This window comes from Pyrgilauda ruficollis, unplaced genomic scaffold, assembly GCF_017590135.1.
Source record: "Pyrgilauda ruficollis isolate IOZ18807 unplaced genomic scaffold, ASM1759013v1 scaffold114, whole genome shotgun sequence".
Classification (NCBI taxonomy): Eukaryota; Metazoa; Chordata; class Aves; order Passeriformes; family Passeridae; genus Pyrgilauda; species Pyrgilauda ruficollis.
The window spans coordinates 262,108-289,931 of record NW_024509655.1 but is presented as its reverse complement, the minus strand read 5'-3'; the positions used below and the strand labels follow the sequence as shown (position 1 = coordinate 289,931).

The following is a 27,824-nucleotide window of genomic DNA, read 5'->3' as shown; positions in this document are numbered from 1 at the left end:
TGTCTTGTATTTTAAAACAACGCAATTTTTCTCATTAGCCAAAGTGTAAGGTCACAAAACAATTACAGAGCCTAAAAGCCAGATATTAATTTTAAAAGACTGTAATAGCTTCATGATCTGTGCAAAAAAAAAAAAAAAGAAAAATCAGCATTATTCCAGATGATGTCTGATATGTACTGGCTTCTTTGCAAAATGCATTTACCTTTTCATTACTATTTACTGACTGTGCTTGTATTTCATTTCTATGGATTTTATGCAGCACAAAAAAGCCTTAGAAAAATTTAATAAAAATATGGAGACAATGAACAATCATTGGAATCTGCATATTGACTCTTGAGGTCACAGTTCTGCTGGTTTTATTATGTTAATTTCAGAGAAACAAAAAAACCTTTTTTAATGAGAACAAATCAGGCTTGGTAATTGCATGGCCACATTCTTTGTGGCACAGCAGCACCCAAAACCACGTCTGTGACAAAATCAAAGCATTCACTTTCACTGCTAGGCTTGAGCAGCCAGCTTATCACAAAAATAAATATTAAACATCCCCATGACTTTCAGTAGATCTCAGTCCAACTGCATATCCTCACACAGGGCTGAGTCAAGCTCTGTTCTGCAGCACATACTGGCCTACATCACACTCCAGTGGTGTCCCTCAGGGATCCCCCTGGGATCAGTATTAGCACTGGGACCAGTATTGACTTCATCCATGACATACTGGGATCCAGTGCCCCCTCAGCATATTTGCAGATGACACCAAGCTGAGTGGTGCTGCTGACACACCTAGAGGACAGGATACCTGAACAAGCTTGAGAAGTGGGCTCAGGGAGACTTTGTGGTGGCCCTTCAGTATTTGTAGGAGGCATACATCAAAGATGGGGACAGACTTTTTAGTAGGGTATAGGACAAGGGGTAATGTTTTAAACTAAAAGGTAGAATTAGACTAGAGATAAGGATTAATTTTTCTACAATGAAGCTATCAAAATGCTAACACAGGTTTCCCAGAGAGGTGGTAGAAGCCCCATCCCTGGAAATGTTTGAGGTCAGGTTGGACAGGGCTCTGAACAGTGGTCTAGTTGAAAATGTCCCTGCTCACTGCAGGGGCGTTGGACAGGATAGCCTTTAAAAGTCCCTTCCAAACCAAATCATTCTGTAATAACACTGTATTGTACCACAGCTACAATCAGAGCTTGCAGTCTAAGTTGAGGCACAATTATATATAAAATCAGGCTTCCTTAGTGCTAGTACTGATAAATACTTTTATCTAACAGCTACTTTATGTCCACCATCCACAAAAAAATCAGAACTAGGAACCTCCTTCCAGGGCATTAGTACTGATACCTTGGAGAAGGCTTCAAAGCCAAAGCCAGCTTTCACCTCAGTTGTGTATCTTTAGGGTTTTCTTTTGCCCTTTCCTTAAATATCTCAGTACTGTCTCAATTTCCATTCCTCAAGCAAGAATTTGTAGTATCAGGACTGCCAAATTCTTGAGAAGCACTAGTTAAAATAAGGAAGAGCAGGAATACATCACATTTGCCAATCTGACATGTGAAGTCTTCAATGAATTAGACCAGATAAATACTGGGGGAAGACCTAAATCTTAACTAGAAACCTTTTTATCAATCTGTTCAGTAATAGCGGGGACAAGGACATTTTTAAGTACCTTAAATTTCAAGATTGGGCCAGGAACTTCCAGAATCACACTGAGATTTTTAAAACAAGTTTCCAAAGACTCTGAGTTTTTCTTCATTAGCCTCCTTCATGTCAATTAGGAGCTGTCCATAATGACAGCCTGCATACATTTAATGTATTAAGAGGCAGAGCAGCTTAACAGGATACAAAGGGAACCCTTGGCTATACCCACTGTGCTTAAGGTAGAAATAACAGATTTCAGCAACAGAAAAATTATTATTAACATTTGGATTCCATCACCACCTTTAAAACCACCTACCTGTCCAAACCCTGTAGAGTTTTATCAGAGCTTGAAAGGAGCCAACCCTTCTCTAAACTCAAATTCTCTAAACAAAAATATGCACTTACATCCTAAAATAAGAATCAATGCTCTGTGCACCAAGCATCAGAAATTAAAACTTCCAGTTCAACCATTGATTTCTTGAGGTATCGCTGCTCATTCAATCCAATACAACTGCAAGATTTCCCACATCTGTCAGTGGAAAAGGAAAAAATGTACAAAATGCTTTCCAAAGGCAGTAGAGGGGCCTAACTGGCAGTGAATCAAGTCACACCTTCTACACACTGGCCCTCTGCTATTAGTCATCTGCTGTCCTATAAAAATACTTCTCCAAAGCAAAAACTAAGCCACCCCAAGAATGTGGATCTCGTGTCTGTAACAAATCTGGGATACAGTCCAGAACCATCTATTAGTTATCACCACTGAACACACGGCTTCTCTGAATACATTTTCAGAGCGAAATGATAAGTCTGGGGATATACCACCAAGAGCCAAAGAACACACAGGACTTTCTGCTCAGTCAAGATGTACAAGTTGCTGCAGGTTCAAGAAACCTCAGCTTATTCACCTACAGATTCTCAACTAAGAAATGACTGCATGATGGCCCGTGCCACTCACTCAGCTAAATCTACAAATTTCCTTGACAAATTCTCTCCAAAATAAGGCAGATTTTGTTAAAAATTAGTTCAGTGGAGACTATTTGTAATTAAGTCACAGAACTCCCTTTCATTTATCAGACATTTCATTTACAGCATCATTGGATTACTTTGTCATTGCCCTTTAACTTAGCAGGGTTTTTTGCCTTAAAATTCAGTTTTGCCCTAAGCAAGAAGCAAACTACAAGCACTTTTGGGCACTTTTGGCAAAGTCACAATTCTGTTGCTGTAAACACATGCATCTAATACAGCATCCAAAAAACCACTGCAGTTCAGTTACTGATGATCAACTCAAAAAGCAGGAAGAAAGCAGAGGGCCCATAAACTGGCTGTGAAAGTTCTGTTAGGAATCATGTATTTAAACCTTCAAATGGAACAATTTTTGTTCCATCTACAGAGAAATACATCATAATCTATACCTTATAAGAAACATTCAAAATATGTATCCCAATATTTATACAGAGTAGATTTTTAAATGTGTTACCTAAACTGTATTTTAGGTGTGCAGGCATATAAAACAGGCAGGCATGTTTTTATAAGAGCTGTCCTTACAAAACTTCCTATTGTGAGTGCAATCCAGGAAAGCTCAAGCTCACGGCTAATATCCATAAATTATGACACTTTCATTAGCCCAAAGCTTGTATGACCAGTTCATCTTAAGAGCAATAACAAATCAGACCACAGCTGAACTCTGTTCACCTTGAGCAAAAAGCCTTTGCTGTGTCTCACTTGTCTTACCACTCTAACCCTTTTAACAGAAACAATCTCCTTCTTGAAGGTCTGCTATGCTAAACCTGAAAACACTTCCCTATACATGCTTGTGTAAGTGCATAATGGGAAACAGGAGTTCTTTTTCTAGGAGACTAGGCTCTATCAGATTTTTAAGTTTTGATTTATAGGACAGTAATTTTTTTCAGCATTAAATTTAATTTCTCTTTGCTAAAAGGAAAAGACTACTCAGAAATGAACTGAGCTAAAAATTTAGCTCAGTTTTCCCAGTTAATTATAGATTCATTGATTGAGTCTCCCTGATATGACTTCATGCTGTAATTTCAAGATAAGCCTACATGATGAGATACTGATACACTAACAAGGATAAACACCAAGCCATCTCTGTGCCTTTGAGTCCAAGGAGAGGGCAAAAAAGGAAAGAAAGTCAGGTTATAAATCTGCAGAACTCAACTACAATTGGTCCTTTATGTCACTGATTGAAGTTTCTATGATTCCAATCTTAAGTTCTCAGGAAGTGTAACTTTTTTTGTTATATAGACTCAGAGAACAGTAGTAATGCCACACAAGACCCATTAGAAATATAGAATTTATTTCTCATTACATTCAGACAACAATATATTTCAGATTTGGACGTGCCATATCTCATATCAAAGCTGACTTACTAATCCTGTGTTTATAGTTGTGATAGCTATTGCTAGCCCAGGAAACACAAGAGGTGTTTCTGGAGTGGCTCTCTTGAGAATTTCAAGCCATTAACAATAATTTTTGCAAATGGGCACTCTTGACAGTCCACAAAGATTCATCTGTCATAGCCTACATTATCCAACCCTTACTGTACCTTACCTTTACAAAGCAATTTCAACAACAGCGATGGACAGGGAGACTGAGGACTTGCCCTTTATCTTCCCTCAGGCAGCAGTTCTCAATAAAGGCAATATCATGTTATAAGGCCACCAAATTCCTCATGTTCCATGGTCTGTGCTTTTGGCAGGGCAGCTCCTTTCCCATCCTGTAAGGTCTCTGCAACCCTTTTTACCATTCTCTCCTTGCACATCCAGTGCAAGCTAACAAAGAGTTAATCTCACATTTCTGACAACATCCTAAAGCATGTGATTTAAGTCATCTACAACAAAAAGTCTATGAGCAACAGAAAAATAAAAAGACAAAATTTTGTTATGTTTAAACCTTTGAAGTACCATGAACAAGAGGTATCTTCACAAGCAGTGTCCTGACAGCATCTGTTCAGTGTACTTCCCTTCATTCTTACAAACTCAGAAAAACTGGGGCATTTTTTTCATCTTCTAACTCAGCAGACATTCAGCTTGGGAATACCAGGAGCTGCAGTGCATCATCACATGAAGATGGAGAGGGGCAGGATAGCGAAAGAATGAACAGGGAAGAACACAGAGACACTGCCACTGGCAGGCTCTGCACCAGCCACACAGAGAATATGAATACACACAACGAAGGATTTTGTTGTTTTCTTGCTCTATTTTTTGGCAGGCTTTTTTTTTTTTAATTTAAAAAAACACATTCCTGCTAAGGCTGGTTGTGCAAAGTTACTTTTCAAGAACCACCATTCAGTCTGACTCAGTTTCTGCAGACAAGCTTCCTACTGATCCATTTCTCACTAGCATTTTGCTATAGTTTTTCTGCTGCTCTTCTTTGAAAGTATCTTTGACTTTTGCTCGTTTCAGTCCTCCATCCCTGGAACACAGAAAGAGAGAACAGTAAACCATCGGGGCTCTTATGGCTGTTCTTATCAAACTATGCATTACATTAAAAATCTATGGTTGATTAAGGTAGGTGATCCGAATTATTATTATTAAAGGCTTTTCTTCAGAACTTCTATAACATCCAATTTTAAGCATGTTTATTAAAACCTTTACCTTAAGCACAACGTTTATGCAGTTCAAATTTTGAATTCAGCTCATTAAAGCAGTCTATTCATGTTGTTAACATGCTGTACCCACAACAGAAAACTTTGGCAATCTGGGATGCTACTGTAGAGACAGTCTATTTTCTGCAACACTACAGCTGTGTCTTGCCTTATATTATTCAGAGCTGGGTCTCATAGTTGAACCTATTTGCTCAGTCTCATCATCTGAATTTTGCTCTCAAGTTTGCGTCATATGAAATCTAGGCATTATCCTGCTACTTGCTGAGGGAGGACATGAGAAGTCAGAGCAGAAACCTTTAGACCTGTTACTTTTTTGTTGTTCATCAGATTAGCCAAGAAACTCACTTTTGCTACTTAATCTCAATGTCATAAACAACTGTGAATGGACCCACTTCAAAAGCATCAAGCATCAAGCCTTTAGATAAGACTACATGCTCCAAAGACTTCATACATCTTTTACTTTCACATATGTGCATGTGGAGTTACTCCATTGTTTTCCTGAGTGGAATAAAGTGATGTTGGATGTTATTTGTCAAAAAGCTAAGGATGGAAGCACCTATCAGTCAAACTAATCACAAACAGTCCATGAATTCTATAAAGGAGGGCATCACTCACCATGGGAGTTCAGTCAGTCCTCCTTGGCGAGCAATGGCTGACCTCACTCTGTTGGCAAACTGAACAGCATCTTCATCTTCCTTCAAGAGCCACAAATTCAACATAACCAAAGAGAGAAGTCAATGGAAGCACTTTCATAACATTTTTTTATCTGTTGCCTCATCAAATTAGCTCACTTCCAAACAACCTGTTCCTTATCACGCCAGCATCACAATCTGATGTTCCCACATGACAATAACTCATGTTTCCCCTAGAGTGTTGAAATTAGAAGAAAATTTTGCTTCAACAAGATGAAACATTACCATTATTGGTACTGTGAACAGCACTGCATTTACTGCTATCCTTTGTATATCTGATGCACTGCAGATGGTACTGAGCTGCACCAGGAAAAGCAGAGTCCAATCATACATCAGTCAGCACTGACAAAAATCCAGTATAAAACTAATTTGGAGACATGGAGTGGGCAGAGGTTTTGAGGGAAAAAAAGAGTAAAAGTGCACTTGCAGACACAGTCAAGTTTTTAAATAGCAGTCAGGCAACCAGATGTGGGATTACCTTTCTAAGCATTGGTGGCAAGTACCACACATTGCAAACGATGGCCCAGCTGGTCATTATTCGCAGCAGATAGCTCACGATATTGTATTTGCTGCTGTTCCAGAAGGCATCTCCAAACTGAGGATCATACTGCAAAGGATCACAAAAAACAATTGATTAAGCCTTTTTCCAGACCATCACAGCATCTCAGACCTGGGATTACATGGCAGAACCAGCAGCAGATGTCACCCATTTGCCCAAACAGCCAAAAAAATTAAGTCTGCTGTGAGCAGGATGCTTCCCTTCAGCACTGCAAAGGACTAGCTGGATTTCTCTTCCTTCCAGCTTTCTGGAGGAAGAAGCTGACCCCATCAGGCCTACCAGCAGGCTCTATAGGCCAAAGGACTTCACTTTCATTTCAGCTACTTATTCTCCAGGAGCCATCCACATCATCCACCCAATTGCCAGAGCTACTATGCTTTTAACAGCAGCTGTATTGAGACAGCTTCCCACCCCTCTGACAAAAACCCATCCCAAAATCTGAAATCCAGAAGCCAGCTGTTTCCACTTACTTTGATTGCAACAGGATAGATTGTCCCTCCTATTTCAAAGCTCCCCTTCTTGAACATCATCACAGATGTATTGTTTATGCAGGTGCCTGTTCAGAAGACAAAGTCATTGCTTCACACAGCCATTTCAGTACAACACAACATCCACAGACAGGTCTTACCCATAAAGAGCCTGCATTTGCTGCTCAGTGAGTTAAGCATCTCTCCCCTGCTTACTTTTAGCCTTTGTCTTGTGACTGACTCCATGAATGAAGGTGTGCAAGACAAAAATCACAATGCTGAGGTTAAATCTGTAGGACAGCAAATTAATAATCTCAGGGCAAAATAAACAATCTTCCCCTTCTTCTGCCTGCAGCTTCTTCCAGGAGAAGCAACGTCCAGGGACAGTACTGTGTTGTCTCCACGTATATTCACCTTATATTAAAAATGAAAACCACGAACGCCCTAACAAAGTTGAAGCCAGAGGTGAAGATAGATTTGAGCAGCAGAAGCCATGAGAAGAGAACAGGGATGACATCTGCACTGAATGGAGATAAGTAGTTCAGCTTCTTACCTTCTGGAAAAATTAAGATTGGGAGCTTGCTTTTATCTGCCACATGTTCCCTGAGTCTGTGGAAGCAGAAGAAAAGCTTAAAAAACAGCTCATTTCCACTCTTCTTTCCCCAGGCAAGTGCATTAAAAACACCTTTATGTATTATATATGTATGAAACCAAAGCCTTTTACTAGACACTAATTTGTACTTGCCTTTTTTTTTTTTTCTACAGAACTGAAGCTTTGGGACAGCCATGCTTTAGGTCCCTGGAGCATTACACTGAGGCAACACCCTGTTTGCCTTCCCCCACATTATTTTACTAATGACTGTCAGAGAAGTCGACAATTATACGCCATTAAGCCAGTCTTACTAAATCTGATCCACTCAACCTTCAAGAAATTGCCTACATAAGAAAAAAAGCATATTGATGCAGTGCTCCATGCAGCCTCTGCTACTTAACAGCATATTCCTTAAAAGAGGACTTCTAAATGCTCACAGTACTTGAACAACACTTGGACAACTTGGCAAAGCTGTCCTACTGTGCAGAGGCCAATAAGCCAGTGAAGAAGTTAACCTGTCAAAATTAACCTAAAAAGTTCTCTGCAAATTAGGAAGAATGTTTTATCCCTGTATTACAGTATTCATAGGTATGCTTTTGGTGACATCCTGCAGAAAACCACTTTTGTACACAGCTTATATTCTTACAACAAGACATTTTGCCTTTCACCCAAACAAATAAAGCTTTTTATTTCTAGTGGCTCACAATTTCCAGTGATACTGAGTGTTTGTCACAAAAACCCAATTTTATCATCAGTATTTCTCTTCAACAGAAAGTACCAGAATTTAAGTATCTTCACATTGTTTCAAAGTACACACCTGAATTCATCAGACATTAGTTGTTATGTTGATGGCTTCCCAACTGAGATGTTTTGTGACTGTCTGCAATCCAAAACTTCCCAGAACCTTTGGTCTAAATCATGACACGCTGCATAAATGTTTTGAGCCTTCCCTGGTGACCTGAGAACCTGACATTTTTACCTCAGTGTACTGCACCAAAGCCCACACGAGCAAGCACACTCAGGTTATTCTGAGTGATGCAGTCTGCTGCACCACCCCTCTCCAGGGAGGCAACCAGCACACACCTCACCTTTTTGTCACTAAATGGCGGTCCTTGATCTCAGAGCGCTCAAACCAGACGTGAGGACAGGCCTTGACCGTGGCCCGCTGGATAATGCCCATCAGCCCACCGTGAACCTGGCCCACCTGCAAACCCAGCAAGGCACATCAGTATCTGTGACACCTGAAAGGCAGAACTTCCTCCTCTCTACCCCTCCAAAAACATCCAACAAAACCAATTGCACTGGGAGGCTGCAAGCCAGGATTGAGCAATGACCACAGAACTGTTAAAATGCATTCACTTGAAAGAATCTAGACATTCACACGGTACCATCTCAGGTATTTCAACAGAAGAAGAGCCTGGCATTGACAGTCCAAGGACAACTTCTCCAGCACATAATATAGACCGATTTCAATATAATTTACACTTTTCCCCACTGACCAGTGCTCAAGCAAACATCTCTGATGTGAAAGTTAAGTACTGAAGTCCACAAGCAATAACCCACAATCTTTCCCTCTCCTGGTCCCGCTGCTGTGGTTATCTTAGATCTCCTCATACCATTGCATAGCATCCATCATTTGTCAAAATGATCGCATCTATTGGTGATGTATGGTTGGCAACACAAATTCCTCCTTTCTGAGGTCTGTTTTCCCTGCAATTACATATTTTTTTGTTAGACTGCTAGTGTATTAAAGCACCACATTATACACCAAATAGTTCCATGAAGCTGTCAGGTGAGTCAGCCTCTAGAGTGTGACATCAAATTGCAGCTCAGGAAAGAGCAGTCCCCATTTTCAACGGGATGTCACACACATATAAGCATATGCACACTTTTGCTCACTCACTTGTTATGGTAATGGATAGTACCAGACAGAGCTCTGACAAGGATGCGGGAGCATGTGAGGTGAACCACTTCGCTCAGGTAGTTTTTCACACTGAAAGAAATTAGACATCTGAAGCATCCTGGAAAGCAGCTAGACACACATGCATTGTTCTCCAGCCTACTTAAGACAACTTAGGGCTGAAATCTGCCTGGTATTCTGGAGCACAGAGGGATGTTCCCAGCTCTACCACTCACTTGCTGTACAGCAGCTCAGCCAAGATACATCATGCCCTTGGTGCCACTTTGCTAGGCAAGGCTGTCCTCTCTCTGCCAGGTGTTTTTCATCCCGACACTACTACCCGCCCTACAATGCCTCATTTGAGTATCTCATGGCAGCAGGAGGAACCCATCAGAAATCAACCTCAGTGCCAAGACTGACAAGAACCCAACCTCAGCCCAAATTCAAAATGCCACTAAAACAAGGTCCACAAATTTGTGGGTGGAATGGACTATTGGTAGTCTGTTATAGGTAAAAATCTGTCCACTCCTAGTCTTCAGCTGTTTGCACTGATGCAATTTGGAGAGTTCATTCCTCACATGCAGTACCTACCTGCCATTTGGCAGCTGTCCCACCACAGTTGTTCCCACAATCATAGATGTAATCCCGATGGCAGCAAGGCTAAAGCTACGGACAAAACAGACATTAAACCTAAGTAAGTAGCTTTGCTCATTATAGTAACACTTACTCCCCTTTAAAATGGAAAGGGATTGTAGAAATTCAATTATTCCTCAGATACTTGACATCTGCAATTCTCTAACTCAACAATTCCCTGACCTGTTTCTTAAAGTCATGGTGTAGCAAAGGCAGCAGATCCAGATACTCCCATGCACACAGTGTCAGGAAGCTTTAGAGCTCACATTTATTTTGCTAATGTACATCGACTTAAGGGAAGCATTCATGGAAAAGATGACCACCAGCTCTACTCTACTCTCCACAGAAAATAAGTGCTTCTTAACAAAAAAGGAGCCTTTAAGCAAGTTAATATTTTATATCTGCCAATACTACTTTTGGGTTAAAGAAAGCTGAGATGACATTTACAAAGAAAGCACAAATTTACCCGTTCTCAGGCTGACAAAACCCCTCAGCACCAGAGCTTACCGTAGGGGCAGCAGGAAGCAGTACCGCACTACCACCCCAATGACCCACACAACAGTCAGCCTCAGGCTGATGTAGTGGAAGTTGACATTAGTTCTTGTGAGCAGGTTCCAGGAGAGCAGCTCTTCTGAGGAAAATCGTTGAGTGACTTCATCTTCCACAATAGCCTCAAACCCCTTTCTGCAGAAGTAAAAAATGTGGGAGAATTCGAAGTCTGCTCGATGCAGAAGGGCAATTTCTTTCTCCAAAGGTGTTTCATCCCTTTCAATGATACCTTGGGAAGGAAAAGGGTAACCACCTGAGAAAATAATTCTTTGATGTAACTAACAGTCACCCGCCAGACCACTAGTCACTCTGTATTACTCAAGAAGACAAATTTACTGTCAGAGCCTCTCCTAGGACAGGAAAAGAAGCTGTGCAGTTGAACACAGCACACCCTGCAGGAGGCCACTTCCAGCTCCCCTTCCTCACACCAACACCTTGAGCAGCAACTATATCAAGTTCTATTACCTACTGAACATGAAGGAAGAAGGCAAACCCTTTCCCACCATCTGGCATGTTCTCAACTCAAACTTTATCCAGGACTCTCTCACACTTTCAGAAGAAACCAAGTGAGACTTTGGCCTTTTCATTCCTTCCTGTGCTCTGTGCATTGAAGGGCATTCACTCTTCTTGATGGAGGCTTCCCTATTCCCATCTTGTCTGACATTCTGGTGTCCCACAGCCACAACACTGCCAAAGCCCCAGACAACAACACTATGCATGGATCAGCTCTGAACCTCCCTGCCATCACAACACAAGTATTTTCTGTAAGTAGAGGCAGACCACACTATTTTTTTTATTTTACTTAAAATCAAACAAAGAAAAACCCTCCAAAACACTACATCAAAGAAAGCTGTGCCTAGAGGAGCCTTGATTTAATTTAGCACCAACAACTGTTTCAGCTGAACTCTGACTACATAATGCCTGGAGAGAAACCTAGAGAGTTCACAAATGCAATGCAAATAAGAAGTATTCCCCTTCCTCCAATCTTTAAGCTTATGGCCTGATAAGCACAAATTTCTCATCAGAGCTTTCAAAGGCAAGAACAAATTGTGTAAGCTAAACACAGATCAAGTAGTTGCTTGCTGGTAAGCAAGTCTGGCTCCAGAAACTGATGACCACAGAAATCCAGAGTAACAGTTAACCAGAACAACCATCCCCTGAGACACTCAACTTGGATTACAGAGGTCCAAGTTCAGTTTGCCACTCTGTCAGACACCCTCTGATAAATTACATAATCTCTGTGCTTCCATGCTGAGTTAAAAACAAAGGGAAAGGACATAGCACCCAATTTCATGAAGCTACTAGAAACTTTCCACATCTTCCTCCCAATTAAGTCTTGTCAGCAGAAAATCTCTCAATATATTTCCTGTGCCAATAATTGTAACATTTAAATTACAAGCAATATGGAAAATCTTTTTATCGCACATACAGATATGGCACATATAGGATAACATGGGAAGCTCCAAGATACAAGTCCCACAAAACCACTGAGGTAAACACTAAAGAAGAACAACACTGCAACAAAACCTATTGGCATCTCCAGCCTGGAACCTGGCAGCCACAGCTTCCAATTGTACCAACGGGCCACATCACTGCATTGTCCTATGACAAGCCCACAAATATAAACCATTAGTATGGCACACCCAAAAAGCCACACACTCTTCAGGATCTAAATTATACAAGCATGCATCACATGAAACATTTACCAAAATGGACTATGCTTATGTCATATAAACCGAAACCAGAGCTCTAGTTTTTTATTCAATTTTTTTCGCACTCAGAAAATCTCCAAACTGTGAAATATCCAGGACTGTAGGTGAGTCAGTGCAACCTGTCTGCTCCATGCTGCTGGAAACAGGTTGTAGGCAAGAAACCAGTGGAACACTCCAGCACCCATCACACAAGTACCAATCCTCTCTCCAGTTCCCAGAGCTGGGAATGTTTCCTCCTTATCCAGCTATCCTTCCCCCTTCTTCAGCACCACTCAAGCAGCTGGCCCATCTAGCTCCAGCTTCTCAGCTGAACTCAGCTGAGAAGTTCATCACACTGCTAGCAAGCTGAGAGAGCTTGGATAGGTCTGGAATGTCTAACCTCATCAGCCTGTGCTGTCCTTGTCACATGACATCCCCATGCAGCAACTGCCCTGCAGCCTTGGGACAGCTACTCCAAGCCAAGATCTCAGCAGCACATGAAGGTATTGCGAACAGAATTACACACACGCTGCTCTGGTGACGCTGCTCTTGTAATCACAAGCCATATTTAATGGCCTTTAATCCCTCGGCCATGGGCAGAGCTGAGCTAGCCAAAGACAGCACTATGCAGGAGTACAGCGAACACTACTCTCAACAAAAAAAAAAAAGCCACAGTCACTGTTTTCCTCAATATTGCAGCACTAGCCCCAAGCCTTCAAGCTCACATACTCCAGTCAACTAATTATACCAAGCTCAAATTTAACACCATCTACTTACAAAGCAAGTAGATCTACTTAGTAGCATCTAGTAATTAGCTCCTTAGTAGTATCTACTTATGTAGTAACTAGATACTACTAACATTACTTGCATAAGCTTTTCTTTTATTGAATGTAATTTTCAAATCTCTTATTAGCATTTTTGTCTTTTTTAAACCCATCATCTTGAAGACAACACAGCCAGCACCCACAAAGAAAGCTGAGAGCTGATTATTCAGCTGCAGTGAGATAGATACCTACCCTCCAAGCACCTACCCAACTAAGAGCTACCACTGGGTCCAGTACACACTGCCCTCTAACAGAGAAGGATCTTGAGGTGACAGCACCACATAATTCCCCATGTAACTACACCAGCCAACTTTTCTCTTGAAACTATTCCTTATCACACCAACACAGGGGCACTGGCAGCCCTTTCTGCCAAGAGATGTAAAGCACACTGGATTTGATGCTGCAGAGAAAGGTGGTGTCCCTTCAATCATGCCCACTTGGTTTTGGGTTTGTTCTTTTTTTGTTGGGTTGTTTGGTTTTGGGTTTTTTTTTTGTTTTGTTTTGTTTTTTTTGGTTGGGTTTTTTTTTGTTTGTTTTGGTTTTGTTGGTTGGGTTTTTTGTTTGTTTTCTTATTGAGGGACAAAATTTCAAAGTGTTTGGGGAGGACCATTTTTGCTCTGCCAGGGAACAGGAAAACTTGACTTTGCACATACATCTGCAGTGCTCCCTTCTATCCTGACCCAACTCCTAGTACTGGCTGAGTGGTCAGGAAAATCATAAGAAATGACAGACACATCCCTTCAGCACTTACACACAGGTGCATACACACACACAAACATTTACCTTTACCCTGTTTTAATCGACTACTCTGTAATTCATTATCAGCAGGAGTTTCTCCTCCTTCAGTAAATATTGTGTAATGCAATTGGGCCTCTGTCTGATCATGTTGTGTCACCTCAGTGGACGCCAACTTATATAATGCACTGTTAGACCTACACCTGCCCTGGCCCTCAAGTATTTTCTTCCACAGCCAGGATCTCCTAATCACAAGCCAGTTACTCCTGTGCTTTAAAAATTCCCAAGAGCAAGATATAGAGCACAGCTTGGCACCATATGTCTCCCAATACTTTCTCAAGTAAGGAACAGTTAAGATTCCAGCTTCTGGCAGACAGAACCACCTCCAGTGGGGCAAGATTTTAACTTTTTATTTCAGATATATGAAGAACATTAAAAAGGGCTTCAGGCTACCGTTGTGATTGTGTATTCCTATCCATAAGACTGCTTGAACATAGCCTGCATGCAATCATCTATATGAATTACCTCGGGCCATTTTCACTATCTCTTAATGGTCCTCCAGACAGCGAAGTACACTCAGTTTCATGCAGATTCTGAACCACAGCACATATTAACACTACATATGCCTCAGCTGCAGAAGAAATAGCTACTTGTAGCTTTTTTTTAAAGATAGTTCAGAGAACAATCTACTAGCTAGGACCTCTCTCCCTTGATGTCTGTTTACTAGAGAAGAAATAACTATGTGTAAGAATGATCAGTTGTCTAGGAGCTAAAGCAGCACAGTAGGGTCTCTTGCCCTTTCACTGGCCCGTGACGTGATGGGGCACCATCCGCCTTACAGGCAGAAAAAGGATATCTTCCTGCATCATTGACAACCTGGGAAGCAGACAACATCACTGACAATTAGCTGAGAGAACCACTAACCTTGCCCTTTCCTCCCAAAAAACCCCACAACTTTCAGGACACTGGTAAGTGATATAGGATGTACTTTTTCTCAGCCACTTGAAAGACAGCAACTAAGCAAGAGAAGTTTAAACCTGCTTTCAGAGGTGCTGTGCAGTACCTCCAGCTTATTATCACAGATGCTGACAGTTGCAACTGCTGCCATGGAAGCCAGTTCCATGCCTGGCCTGCAGACAGTACGATCCCAGTGTTTGCAATATTGATAAGGATATCCCTTTGGAGCTGAAACACACATACCCGGCTCAGCAATTCAGTCCCCACTACTGGATCATGTTCACATGAGCTAATCCACAAGCTCAGGTAACAGCTGACTTGTCTGCTAACTGGCAGGCTGGGCCTGCTTCCAGCTGTGCAGCCTAAGGAAGGAACACACAGAAAATGCTCACACTGCTGCCAAATGCTGTCAAAACAGAACAGTTGAATAACAAATCTGAAGCATTCAGGAACCACGAGGAAACCAAGTGCTGACTGCAACACTTTGTTCAACCTTCTCCTGTTTCCTGGGCAAACTCAGACTTCTCTCATGGATCCAAAGTCATAAAGACAACTCTGACCTACTACAGTCTGCCACAACTCACACACAGTATGGGTTAAGATATAGTTAAAGAACTGATTTCAAAACTAGGCTAAAGGAAGAAAGATGAAGCAACTTTTTAGCTGTCTTTCTACAGACAGTAAGTGTAAGAAGTTTGGCAAACACTTAACTCCAGAGAGTAAAAGGTCAATAGCAGCAGACTGAAAAAAAGACAAGCCCACCAAACACTTTCAACTTGCAGTCCTACCACAGAAAAAACCACTGAGCTTGGGAAAGAAAGGTGCTGTCCAACAAACACTTATATCTCTTCAGAGAATACTTAAGAGCATTCTAATGCTGTTAGGACGGAGATAGCTTGCCAGTAACCCTAGAAGCATCAGGGTAAAGACAAAGTTCCAGATGAAAATTAACCTCATATTTAAACACAAAAATTTCCATCAACTAAGAACAATCTCCATCTTAAGCTCTACTTTGTTTTGTTAAATTTCATGTTGTTTCATACCCTTCATTTCCTCATCCCCTGATTTTTCCATGACTCAGTATGACCCAGTAAAAGCAGCATTTTATAATGCAGGAACTGTTTGCTAGCCAGTAGCATTGCAAAATGATTAGATATATAAGTGTGCTGGTTTTCAGTGGGGCAGAGTGAATTTTATTCAGAGTAGCTGGTATGGGGCTGTGTTATGGATTTGTGCTGAACACACAGTTGATAATAGAGAGATGTTTTTGTTATTACTGAGCAGGATTTACAGAGCCAGGGTCTTTCCTGTTTTTCATACAACCAGGCTGGTGAGGAAGCTGGGAGTGCTTGGGAGAGTGGGAGGAGACACACCTCAGACAGGTGACCCAAAGTGACCTTCCAGACCATATGGCACCATGCTCAGGATATAAAGTGGGAGGAAGGAGGAAAGCAGGACATTTGGAATGATGGTGTTTGTCTTCCCAAGTCACTGTTAGCCATGATGGGGCCTGCCCATGGGAAAGCAGGGAATTCATTCCTTGTTTTGCTTTGCTTGTGTGTGTGACCTTTGCTTTCCCTGGTAAACTGTATTTCAACCCACGGGTTTTCAGGCTTTTTCCCTTGCGATCCTCTCCCCAGTCCCGCTGGGGCAGTGAGTGAGCAGCTGCCTGAGGATAAACCATGCCTTTCAGTGAGCATGTAACACCCCACCTCTTCTCAGGCTCTCCCATGCACACATCTAACTGCTTCATTTGAGAAGGCCTCAGTACTCCAACATCACAACATTAATCTCAATGTGACTTTACTCCAAGCTCTCACCATTGGCAGTAGCAGTCCGTGGCACCTGCGGCTGTGGCTTTTTGGCACCTTTTTGTAATCGGATAGTGGCCCACTGTTGAACAGAAAGAAAACAGTAATTTCACAAATGCAGTATTCACTTAAGGAAAAAAGTCACCAGAAAAAACCCAACAGTTAGTCAAAGAAGTGTTGTGATTTTCAAAGAATATCTTCATCAGGTAATCATCATTCATCCTCCTCCGATGTGTGCACAAACCCATACACAGTTCTTATGAAGAAACTCAGAGTAATTAATAATAATTTAATAAACCAAACCAAAACAACACTCAGTGCTAGTCAGTACTTCTCAACTCTGCTTTCAGTCTTCAGAGAGCCAACTCAGTGCTCCACACCTGTTTCAGTTCCAGTTCAGGTACACAGCTACCAAGAGCCTGAAAGTCGTCTGTCAGCCTTGCTACTGCCACAGCAGCCACCAAATTCAGGCCACATGGAAAGCCCCAGGTGCTGAGCTAGACACAGGACACACACAGCACGTGTTCACAAAGCTAAAAGACATATCACAACCCAAACTATCTCCTTTCAGAGCAGTTTCATCATACTGAAGCAAAAAAAAAAAAACAAAAAAAAAAAAAAAAAAGGAAAAAAAACCAACAAAAAGTCCTAACTGGGTTAAGTGAAACTGAAGCCTGCACACAGCTGATTTCCCTAAAAAACAAAACCAGCATTTGCAGTCATGAGAAATTCCAATTAAATTCAGACTCAACCCAAAAAGGATAGCACTCAAGAATTTTCCAAGCTGAACAAACCTGACATTTCCCTTGACTCTGCAATTGCTCGTTTCTTGGCATCCTCACAGAATCATAGAATGTTTTGAGTTGCAAGAAATCTTAGAGATCACCTAGTTCCAACGCGCTTCCATGAACAGGAACACCTTCTACCAGATCAGGTTGCTCAGAGCCCCATCCAGCCAGGTCTTGAACACCTCCAGTGGTGGAGAGTCCACAGCTTCTCTGGGCAATGTATTCCAGGCGCCTTCTCTTCTCCAGGCTGAACAACCCCAACTCTCTCAGCTCTCATTCTGAAGCTCTGAGCAGCAAGAAAACAGGCCAATTCACCAGCTTTGGGTGAGCTACAGAGAGCCCCTTCCTTCTCAGTTCTGCTGCTGCTAAGGCAATAGCTCTTCCAGGAATTAATTTTAACTGTAGGAATAACTCAGTTCTTTCCGTAGTACTCAAGTACTTTCAGTAACTTTATGGCTACATTCTTAGCAGTACTGTCACCATAAAAGTTCTGGGAAATACCAAACCAAAACAATTTTCAAGGAAGAACCTATTCAGAGCACTGTCATTTTATGTTTTGTCTATGGAATGGATTTGGGGGTACAGAGGGACCAGCAAATACATTTACACAATCACTTCTGACCAGACTTGAATCACAAATTCAATTTGCATTCAACAAATTAACATCCCCACAAACAGCTAAGTCACTTATCACACAGAAGAACAAGAGCATATTTGGCTAATGGTCCCAGCCATACACACCAGCAGAAAAAAAAAAAAAAAAAAATCATCTTTCAAATCCTCTCAAAGGGATAATTAAAACCTGGAAACTTTGATGCTCAGAAAGAAAATGCAACACTGCCTTCAGATAGCTCTTGCTACAGAAATCCTGCAGTTATGGGTTCATTCTAGACTATGTCAAAGCCTGAGTCTCAGTACAAATCAGGAGGACACAGGTTATTGAGACAGGCCTTTGTAATGCCCAAAAGCTTGCAACACCCCTCTATACTGCAGTATCTTGACATTTTGCTGTGCAAAGGAGGCAGTACAATCTTCCCAAAGCAGAGAAATTGCAGGGTCATGTAACTCAAGTCAGTTTCTACTGCTCAGATACATTTATCAACCCGATTCAGAAAAGCACATTTTTTCTTCCTAAGTGGTCTGACCTTTGCTCCTCATGTCCATCTAACTCCAGAAAGGTGCAGCAGCCCACCTGGGGGATGGGGGAACAGTGGCAAAGAGAAAGCCAGGAGAGGACAGTTCCCTTTCCACTCTACCTGTGCTTTCCCAGGAGATGGGAGCACTGCCACGAGCCTCTTAAGAGCGTGGCATCATGAAGAATCGTGAGCATCATGCATAAGGGTTGCACAGTGCATTCCAGGAGACAACCGACTTGTCTCTGTAAGTCGGTGGCTGAGGCAGTTTTACATTCCATGCCAGGTCTCTTAGGGGATTTAAGCACACTTAATAAAATAGGCAATGATGAGATCAGCTCTCCCTCTTGGTCAGGAGCATTTGGGCATTCCTAAGGACCCACATCTACCAGATGACACAGTAAACAAGTTTTAAGTTCTCTGTCAGCTTTCTTCTTACCTCAATCCATCATATTTCCAAAAACTATGTATGTTCCAGCAACCAAGGAGTAAGAAATGAGAAATTTTTACTTAACATCTAATTCCTTCACATATTCTCAGGCACCTGAATTAAAGGCCATCAAAGCCAGAATCTCAACTTTGATCAAGCGAAAAGTTTGTTTATATCCGGGCTGGGAAACAAGAGAGACACCACCCACAGTAAAGTGAGTAATTCCCCTTCCTTCCTGCTAATCAGGGATATGTGCCACCCATCGCTGCTTCAGCTGGTTCCTATGCTGAAGGACAACAAGGTTATGCTACAAAGAGCTATCACAATGTGAGCTGATCCATCCCATCAAGGGGAAAACAATGTGTTTGTGTATTAGAGATCAAAGTATGAAACAAATACAAGCCATAGCCTCCCTTCCACTCAGGAAATGAGCAAAAAGCAGAATTTGCGGCAAGTTTTTTGGATCTCTCAGTAACACTAGCACAAATCTAAGTGGCTTCTCCCAGATGGTGCTGACCCGGCAGTCCCAAGGACCTTGGTGCAGACCTGTGCTTTTAGTACGGATTCTTGAAGCAGCTTTGGGGAATAAATATAAAACACCAGGCTCCTAAACAGATTAAAAAGAGTTCTACAGTGGGGCTACACATTGGACTGAAAATGTAAAGTTAGAAAACAGTATGATCGCAGAACTACAAGCATCACCACAAGTCTGATTTTGAAACTTTAGTATCCTAACTGCTAACAAGAAAGTAGCTTGGATGCTTTAATTACACAATGCATAATCTGAAGATACCACACTTCACTAGGCAAAGAAAACATCAACTTTCCCCTGAAAAGTTCTCCCTCCTCATCCTGCTAGAAAAGTCCTCTAATTTATCAGCACCTTAAAAAAAAATCTAAAGTGGCCAAAAGATCAAATTCACTTACACATCACTAAGCAACTGCCACACACATGCAGGACCTATGCAGTACTTGAGAAAGATGTCTATTTATCAACTGTCTTATCTGCAGTTAGGAAGGGGTTTTGATATCTCTTGTAAATGTGTGATTTTTGCCTCTGAGGTCTGACTATGTCCAAAGCTCAGCCTGACATGTCATTTCATGAAAGCACGTCTAAACATTCTTTGCTGGGATCAAAAGACAAATCATTAGGAACACATCATAGTGTTGCCCTGTTCCCCTAAAAAATGGGGTTCAGCCTTTCACCTCATTTACCACCTTTACACCACCTTTGACTTAATGTTCAATAACTTTTTGGAAGGGAGGGATGACTGAAACCTGCAATCACATAGACACAGGCCACTGGTGTTCCTCTTTTAAAAGCACCACTGGATCAGAGCCAAAGCTTTGTGTGCTAGTTTAGGTGAGCACTCCTCCTTGGAATCTCTCCAAACCTCAAGTAAAAACAGAAAGATTGCAGAGCATGTCTCACACAATGCCACCTTGTTTAACACAGCAAAATCTGCATGCCAGGTATAGAGTTGTTTTGTATGAGGAAAGAACACAACCACCACCAAGAGGAGCAATCATTTCCGAGTCAGGGCAAAACGTCCTCTCTCATCTCCCATGCACTTCTTATTCTGATGGGACACCCCTGGCACTGCCTCCAAGGAGCTTCCCAAATTCTTCTGCACACAGGACTTGCACAGCAATCCTTTCTGGTGGACAGGTATCCAATGAGCAATTAAGAGTCCAGCTTTATAGGATAACACCAACGGCATCAGCAAAAGGAATGTCAAGCAGCGTCTTTTACAGCAGCTTTACAACCTCTTACTTCAAGGCAAGCTCTGAATATAGCTGCTGTTATTTAACAGCATTTGGTTATTAAAGTGTTCACATGCTGCAAAATTGAGAGCAGTTTCAGACAAGAGCTACTGATCTGGAATATGGTGCATTAATTACTGATGTAACTACAGCAAAGGGCAACTCCCAGCTCTGCCAAACTTACTGATATACAAGGACTCTTGATTTTTAAATCTGTGGTAAACATAGATAAAGGCCTTCAAAGAACTGGGTCTGTGTTAATACAGGCCAGGGATTTACTTCAAGATTCTGCACAAAATTTGCTAAAATACTATTCCAAAAGTCAGTGTGAGCCCTGTAAACAAGGGTGCATCATTCACACCAGGCATGTCTCCAAGACATGCTTCTCTTTACCATCTGAGCTGGCAGCTTTCAGAGCTCTCAGATTCTCCTCTGCTCAGCAGTCCTTGAAGGATACCAATTACACAGACAGAGGCCTTCACTGACTCTGTGAATGACATTAGTCAGCAAAGCTTGCTGCTGAGGCCAGTGAGTTACACAAGCAGCAGTCAAAGCCCACAATGATTCATCTATTTATCATCTTACATCCTCTCCTTCTCCATTCCCTACCCTCATGCCCAGGCCACACACAGTCCTGATGGTGACTCATGGGAAGAGCAGCCTGGCATTCCTAGGACAAGAGTATCAGTCCATCCCACCGGCCCTGCACAGCCGCAATCTCCAGTTTGACCAGAGACACTGAGAGGTCCTTTTTTCCTCATATCTAGATACATTCATATTGCCAAGGTCATCTGTAACACAAGCAACTTGGGCTTAACCTCCAGCTACAGAATAATATTACACTCTTGTCCAGCAAAAAGACATTCCCTGCAAGCAGCATAATAAGGTATCAGAAATTGCTTCTGTTACAAGGGGCTGCTGTTAAACCCTGATGGATCAGTTACAGGACTTGAACAACACCTACAAGTGCAGCATCTGCTGCGCATCATAGCCAGCAAAACCAGCCACACAAGAAGCACTCTCTGCTCACCTCAAGCCCCCACAAAAAGCTTCGAGAGACTGGGAAGGGGAGTGCACTAAAAGTGCTTGCAGTCATCAACGAACCATTAGTCCAGAAACAGACAATAATGTAATGTTAGTTAATAGCCAGGTTGTTTGTTTCCTGAGTCAAATGTGACCTAAACATCTCACTTCCCTCAGGCTTTCTTGTTTCTTAATATTTCACAAGAATTATGCACTGCACAGTTTAAAAAAACATGAAATTTTCCCATGAGAAAGGGCAAGAAGAGCAGTCTGTACAAAGTGCTGCTGACAACTCTACTGTCTCAGGCAGCAAGGCACACCCCAAAAAAAGGCCCCAGCAGACTGGGAAAAAAACCCCAAAGTATTTAACAAGGTGAGCTGCAATCCATTCAAACAGAGATCATCACTGACCCGGGGCGGGGGGGGCGGGGGGGTGCATTGCTACTGCCAAATATACAGGCACACGACCCAGACCAGTCCTCCTGATTTTCCACAATCTGATGGAAACAGAGAAACTGCTCCTATGTGACAGTGACTGCTCTATGGGCCTCAATGAAAGACAAAGGACTTGCTGAAAGGCTGGACTCCCCAGTGCTTGACAAGACAGCTCCAATGGCACGTTTGCAGGGGCCTCGACAGCCCCAAATCATATTAAGAGTTCACAAGAGGCAATGGATTAAGACAGAGCAAAAATGAAACCAAGAGGTAAAGATGCACTAAATTTAAAATTGGAAGCTATCTGTTGATGCTGAAAACCAAACAGGGAGCAATGCAGCATGCTGTGATGACTGCAAGAGACAGTCCCCAGCATTTCAGCAATAGGGAATATTTCTGTGGCAAGAGACTTGACAAGCAATCAGGACATCAGGTGCCTAGTCCAGACTAGCTCTTCATAGGGTCTAACAGCTGCTAGAAATGTTTCTGCAGCAGTACTCCCACATTTTAAAAAAACATACTACCACGGTGCCAGAAATCCTTCTATTAACACTGGAAGGAAAGCCACAGGCAAAAATGAGCAATCTCCTAAAAGTTTGCTGAGTTTGGTAAGGTAATTCAGAAGCAAGTTCATGCACTTTCAGGAATACCCACGATGGGGGAAGCGGGCTTTCAAATAGCAAGTGCTGCCTGCTGTACTTCTTTAGCACAACTTTCCACACATTTTCCCTTATCACATGGACAAAAATACAATCACATAGGAAAAAATAAATCCATATAAATCTGGTAATCCCTAGTGCAGTACTTAAGGGTCAAATGCAACCCAACAGCAGCACATCCTCATCTGTACATGCTGCATTTTCTTAGCAGCATGTGCTTGCTGAGGCAGCTCAGCAGAGAGAAAAATCTATTGTGCACAAACTGATGTCCCTTGTCAGAAATGTCAGACGGTCAAAGTACAAAAACACTTTGTTCCTAAAAAGAGCTTCCCCCTCCCTTTTCCCAGATCATGCTTGCAGCACCAAGAACAAGCTTCTGCCCTCCTGAAACAAGCAGAAATTTATTTATTTTTAATTGGCAGGAAACAATTCAAGCACAAGCCCCCATCACCTTAACTTGCTCCATCCCACAGCCTACACAACAACTGAACACCATAGACTCATTCTTGGATGTTTTGTTTTGTCTGACATGACCTGAAGAGGTATCACAGCAAACTGTAGAACTGTCCCTGAACTGTGGACTGACTTGGACCCTCAAAACAGATTGACTCGAATAAAGCAGATGTTGTAACCTGACAACACAGGCCATATATGAAACAAACCACAGTCACTGTGTCCTTCCACTACACCAAGACACGGGATGTAAACAGGCAAAGCCAGGGTATCACCTGGGATGCACAAACAGCCACCACTTTGCAGACAGTACCTGTAATCTGGCCCATTAAAGAGGCAACAAAAGCAGCAGCATCTTGACTGAACACTGTGCAGGTGCAAGAGCCCACCCTCCTCTTGGAAAAGAGGGAAAAGGCCTAGGGAGAGCCAGGGCTGGGAGTGGAAGAGGAAGCTTAAGGAAGCCATTAAGTTAAGACTGCTGAAAAAGGCCTCAGCCACCAGAGACTTCAGCATCCTGTGACTTCACAGAGCCAAAAAGCTCTCCTCAGGAGAAAACGTGCACACTCAGTTCAACATCCCAGGGAGTCTCAGACACCCAGCTAGCAGCACACTTCACTGTTAACACAATAATTATTAATAACTATCCCTTATAAAAGAAATACACCTTCCCAAATTACTTAAATAACCTACTTCTTAAAAGTATGACATGCGCACTTTTCCCAATATTACTCTGGTTAATATCCACGGTTTAGATATTACATGTCAGGTGCTCTTCCAGGTGCTGCTTGGACCTGGCCATAGACAATCATCCTCTGTCAGGCTTCTAGCCAAGACAGACCTTCGAGCAAACGAAGAGGAGACATCCCACAACAAACCACTTCCTTTCAGGGATTATCCCCATGCAAGTATTCTGAGGACAAAGAATTCACAGGCAAAGCAAGGCCAAATTGAGATAAGCAGAATACCTGGGTGGATTGAGCTTTTTCACTCTCTCACAGCAAGTCAAATTTAGCTGACTCTTCTCAGAATACTTTCCAATTTTTCATTGCCTTTTCTTTATAGAGACATTATTTTATATCTACGTCCAATATAATTATGTATTAATCTAATTTTTAATATATTGAGCAACATGCAACCCCAGAAAGTATTTAATGCAAAAGTAATGGTAACTCGCAAGGTAAGTCATTATTTCCTCCCTTAGGCAATAGGAGAGCTCTCACAATTAACCATCCTCAATATGCCGCCAGATACTTCTCCACAATTTTGCCCAAAACATTTTGAGTCACCTCTTGTTCCGGCATTTGATGACACTAAAAAATAATGATTAATGATCTACCAATAAAGAATGTAAATTGTGGCTATTCACAGGTGAAGGCAAGTCATCCAAACAAGACTATCTCACTAGGCCATCTGGATTGCTCCCTCAGGCCAGGGTGATCTTTACCTCCTCAGTTCCTGCTATTCAAATAATTTTTTCCACTAACTGCATCTTCTCTCCTCAACAGTTATCCTGATACCTTTCACAGACCCAGAAATTGCTTTAGAGCAGATTCATTCTCACCCAAAAGCCTAAAAACATTTTGCCTTAAGACGTATTTAACAAATGCTGATTTAAGAGGTGGGATTTTTTTTTTTTTTTTTTTGGCCAGGCACTCAAGTACACTAACAAGGCCTGCCTGAAAACCTCGAAGAACAAGATGAAACTAGACAAAATCTACTTTCCATAGTCACATAGTGATGTATATTGCATAGCCACCGACTGTGCTGTGAGTCATTTCACTTTTCCTCCTTACAGCTGTTTCCTTGATTTGGGTGCCCCTCCTTCTTGGAAAAAAAAGCGTAGTAAAGAGTCAAATCTTATCACCTCCAGCAACAATTTAAAAACACGTTTGAGCTTCACATGAGCTTCAGAGGGAGAGTTTTCACACACATATTAAATATACCCCATGCAGAAAGCAGTTCCTCCGCAAGAAACTGACTGAGAATTTAGAGGCAGATGGCAACTAAGGTGTTGGACATGCTCAACTTGGATGGGAGTCCGCGTCTCTGAGCACCAGCACTTCTGGCCCCAGACCTTTACACCCTCCGAGAGCATGACCCGGCATCCTTCTCCCCAGGTGGAGCACAGCTGCCACCGAGCAGCGACAGCCTCGCCCAGGCCATGGTACAGCCTTAGGTAACAAGGTTTATTCCGCTTTCCTGCGGGTTCAGGGACAGCACTCCAGAGCCTACACAACCACAAAATTAACACAGATCTCCAATTTTACTCGAGGGCTTTAAGCCCGAAGATACAGCCGGGCAGAGCTGATGCCAGGCAGGACGTGACCCACCCGCTCTCCTCTACAGGAGGGCACGATGGGACCGGAGCGCACTGACGCTCCTCCGGGATATGCATCCCCGCACACGCCCCGGCCGGAGGGAGCTGTGCCCGGCCCGCCGTCCCCCCTCGGCCCGGGGGAAGCGAGCGAGGCGCAGCCCCGCGGGGAATGCAGCGCCAGGGACACTCCGCTTCCCTTCCAGAGCTCCCTTCCCTTCCAGAGCTCCCGCCTACCTCCAGCGTCTTCACCAGCACCCACATATAGGCTTCAGAGATGCCCAGCGAGATGCCTAGCGCCGAGGGCAGCACGATGAGCCCAAGCACCACCGCCACCCACACGGCGCCCAGCTGCCCCACGGCCCACACGACCTCCATGGCACGCAGGGCCGCGTGACGCCAGTGCCGGCAGTGGAGACCAGACAGCGCCGCCTCCCGCCGGCCCTAAAGGCCCGCGGCCGCCCCGCCCCGCCCCGCCCCGCGGCCGCGGGGGTCCGTGCGAGAAGGGCTGGGCTGGTGCGGGTTTGGAAAAGCTGATGTGTCTCAGGAGAGGGCGCCCGCGGGGCGGGAAGTAGCTAAACCCGGGTTTAGCGGCCGTCACGGCACGGGAGGCTCCTGGTGTAGGAAAAACGGCTCCAACGGGTGCGGGCGGCAGCGCGGCGGCACTGCCGTGGCCAGCCGGGTGCCTCGAGGCAGCAGAGTGGGCTGGAAAGCCGTAGGAAGCCCGAAAGGAGCAGCTAGGGGAGCAGAAGTGAAAAGGAAAACTGGGGAAAGCTTGTGGGTCTGTGAATATCAAAGAGGACAAGGATAGCCAAAGAAAGGAAAAGGAGCAAGGTCTGCTCTGGTCCACCTGTGTTTTTCTCCAGATTTGAGCAGAGAAGAGGGATTCACTGAGGGTCCAGCTCTCACCCCGGCGTTAGGCCCTCTCCAAGAGAGAGGAAACTTAGTGGCAGCTGGCTAGAGGAGGGTTTGCCTACCCCGGCACTTGGCGTGACACAATCCAAGAAAGCGGTGTTAGCAGAAGAGTGCTGAAGAGGGATGTCAGCCTTGACAAAGCATCCTGGGGAAAGGGAATAACATCGTCTTCTGAGAAAAAGGCAGGCAGCATACTTTCTGGCATCTTTCATACCTGTTTCATAGAAATGGGATGTTTGGTGTGCCTCTCCACATTTGAGCGATCAGAAATATATCTGAGAGCCAAGTGCTTAGGATTAAATGAAAAACCTGAATTGGAATCCAAGGCCTAAAGAACTATTTCCAGGAGAGTCGTGTGGACAAGGGCATTGCTTTCTGGTTCCTATTTTTGGCTCTGGTGTCTCTCCTCCTACTCTTTGCCTCATCTGGTTAAATAATTTCTCTGAGGCAGAAACAGGATGATCCCTGATGAAGCCTCTAGACACAACAACCACAATTGTCCAGCTAGATCTGACATTGCCAAACAGCACTGCAGTGTCTTCATTCTTCTAAGTGTTTAGTTATGATCATGCCCAAAAGTCCCAGTAAGGATCAAGGCCATAACCTGTCAGTGTCATACACAAGGTAATAAAGAGTTCTTACTATCCGCACTACAAGTGCTTTTTAAATATTACAAAGATGTGTGGATACAAGTCAATTAAAAGTGCCCAAAGCCCAGAACAGAAACGAATCAAAAGAATATTACTTTCCAGACTGGCTGATATTTATAACACACACATGGGTAAGATATTTTAATTTTGTATTTTGTCTGTTGCTTCCCAAGCAGCAAGTGATACAGGTTTTTTAGTACTTGCTTGTGAATTTTCATCTGGGGTGCAAATGGCAGAGGCCAAAGTCTTGGTCAATTTGTTTTCATCTGGCATTAAGAAACAAAATGCTTCATCTAAAGGACAGATGTAGCCCAGGCAGCAACAGTAGATTCTGTCTAGATCCTGAGGAAAACAGTACAGCGTTCACAGTAATGAGCCATACAGTTTTGTATCTCCCTGACATTTCAGTACCTTCATTTAGACAGCAACTACTGGCATCTAATATTGCCATCTGAAGCAGGAATTGCAATACAGATAATCCTGTGCAAGTGTTGCCTTGTGGGTTTGTTGAGAAAACAAACCTTGAAAACTGAAAATAATTTGACTTAGTCTATGTGCTTGTTAACCTCTACTTTAGTGAAATGGCACACCGT

General features: G+C 42.9%; 1 protein-coding gene across 2 annotated transcripts; it reads right to left on the bottom strand.

The window, feature by feature from the left end:
- Nucleotides 1–3,929: 3,929 nt before the first annotated feature.
- On the bottom strand, nucleotides 3,930–26,115 carry LOC121360384 (glycerol-3-phosphate acyltransferase 3). Of its 2 annotated transcripts, none has more exons than XM_041480175.1 (12): nucleotides 25,904–26,115; nucleotides 16,677–16,749; nucleotides 10,608–10,878; nucleotides 10,059–10,133; nucleotides 9,471–9,560; nucleotides 9,184–9,277; nucleotides 8,656–8,771; nucleotides 7,529–7,584; nucleotides 6,979–7,064; nucleotides 6,428–6,556; nucleotides 5,873–5,952; nucleotides 3,930–5,064 (listed from the first exon to the last, which is right to left on the bottom strand). In XM_041480175.1, exons 1-12 carry the CDS (start codon nucleotides 26,042–26,044, stop codon nucleotides 4,938–4,940), a joined length of 1,338 nt encoding a protein of 445 aa, XP_041336109.1. In that variant the 5' UTR covers nucleotides 26,045–26,115; the 3' UTR covers nucleotides 3,930–4,937. The 2 variants fall into 2 exon arrangements, with proteins under 2 accessions (XP_041336109.1, XP_041336117.1); XM_041480183.1 differs by having other exon boundaries at nucleotides 10,608–10,784; nucleotides 25,904–25,948.
- Between the last annotated feature and the right edge of the window lie 1,709 nt (nucleotides 26,116–27,824).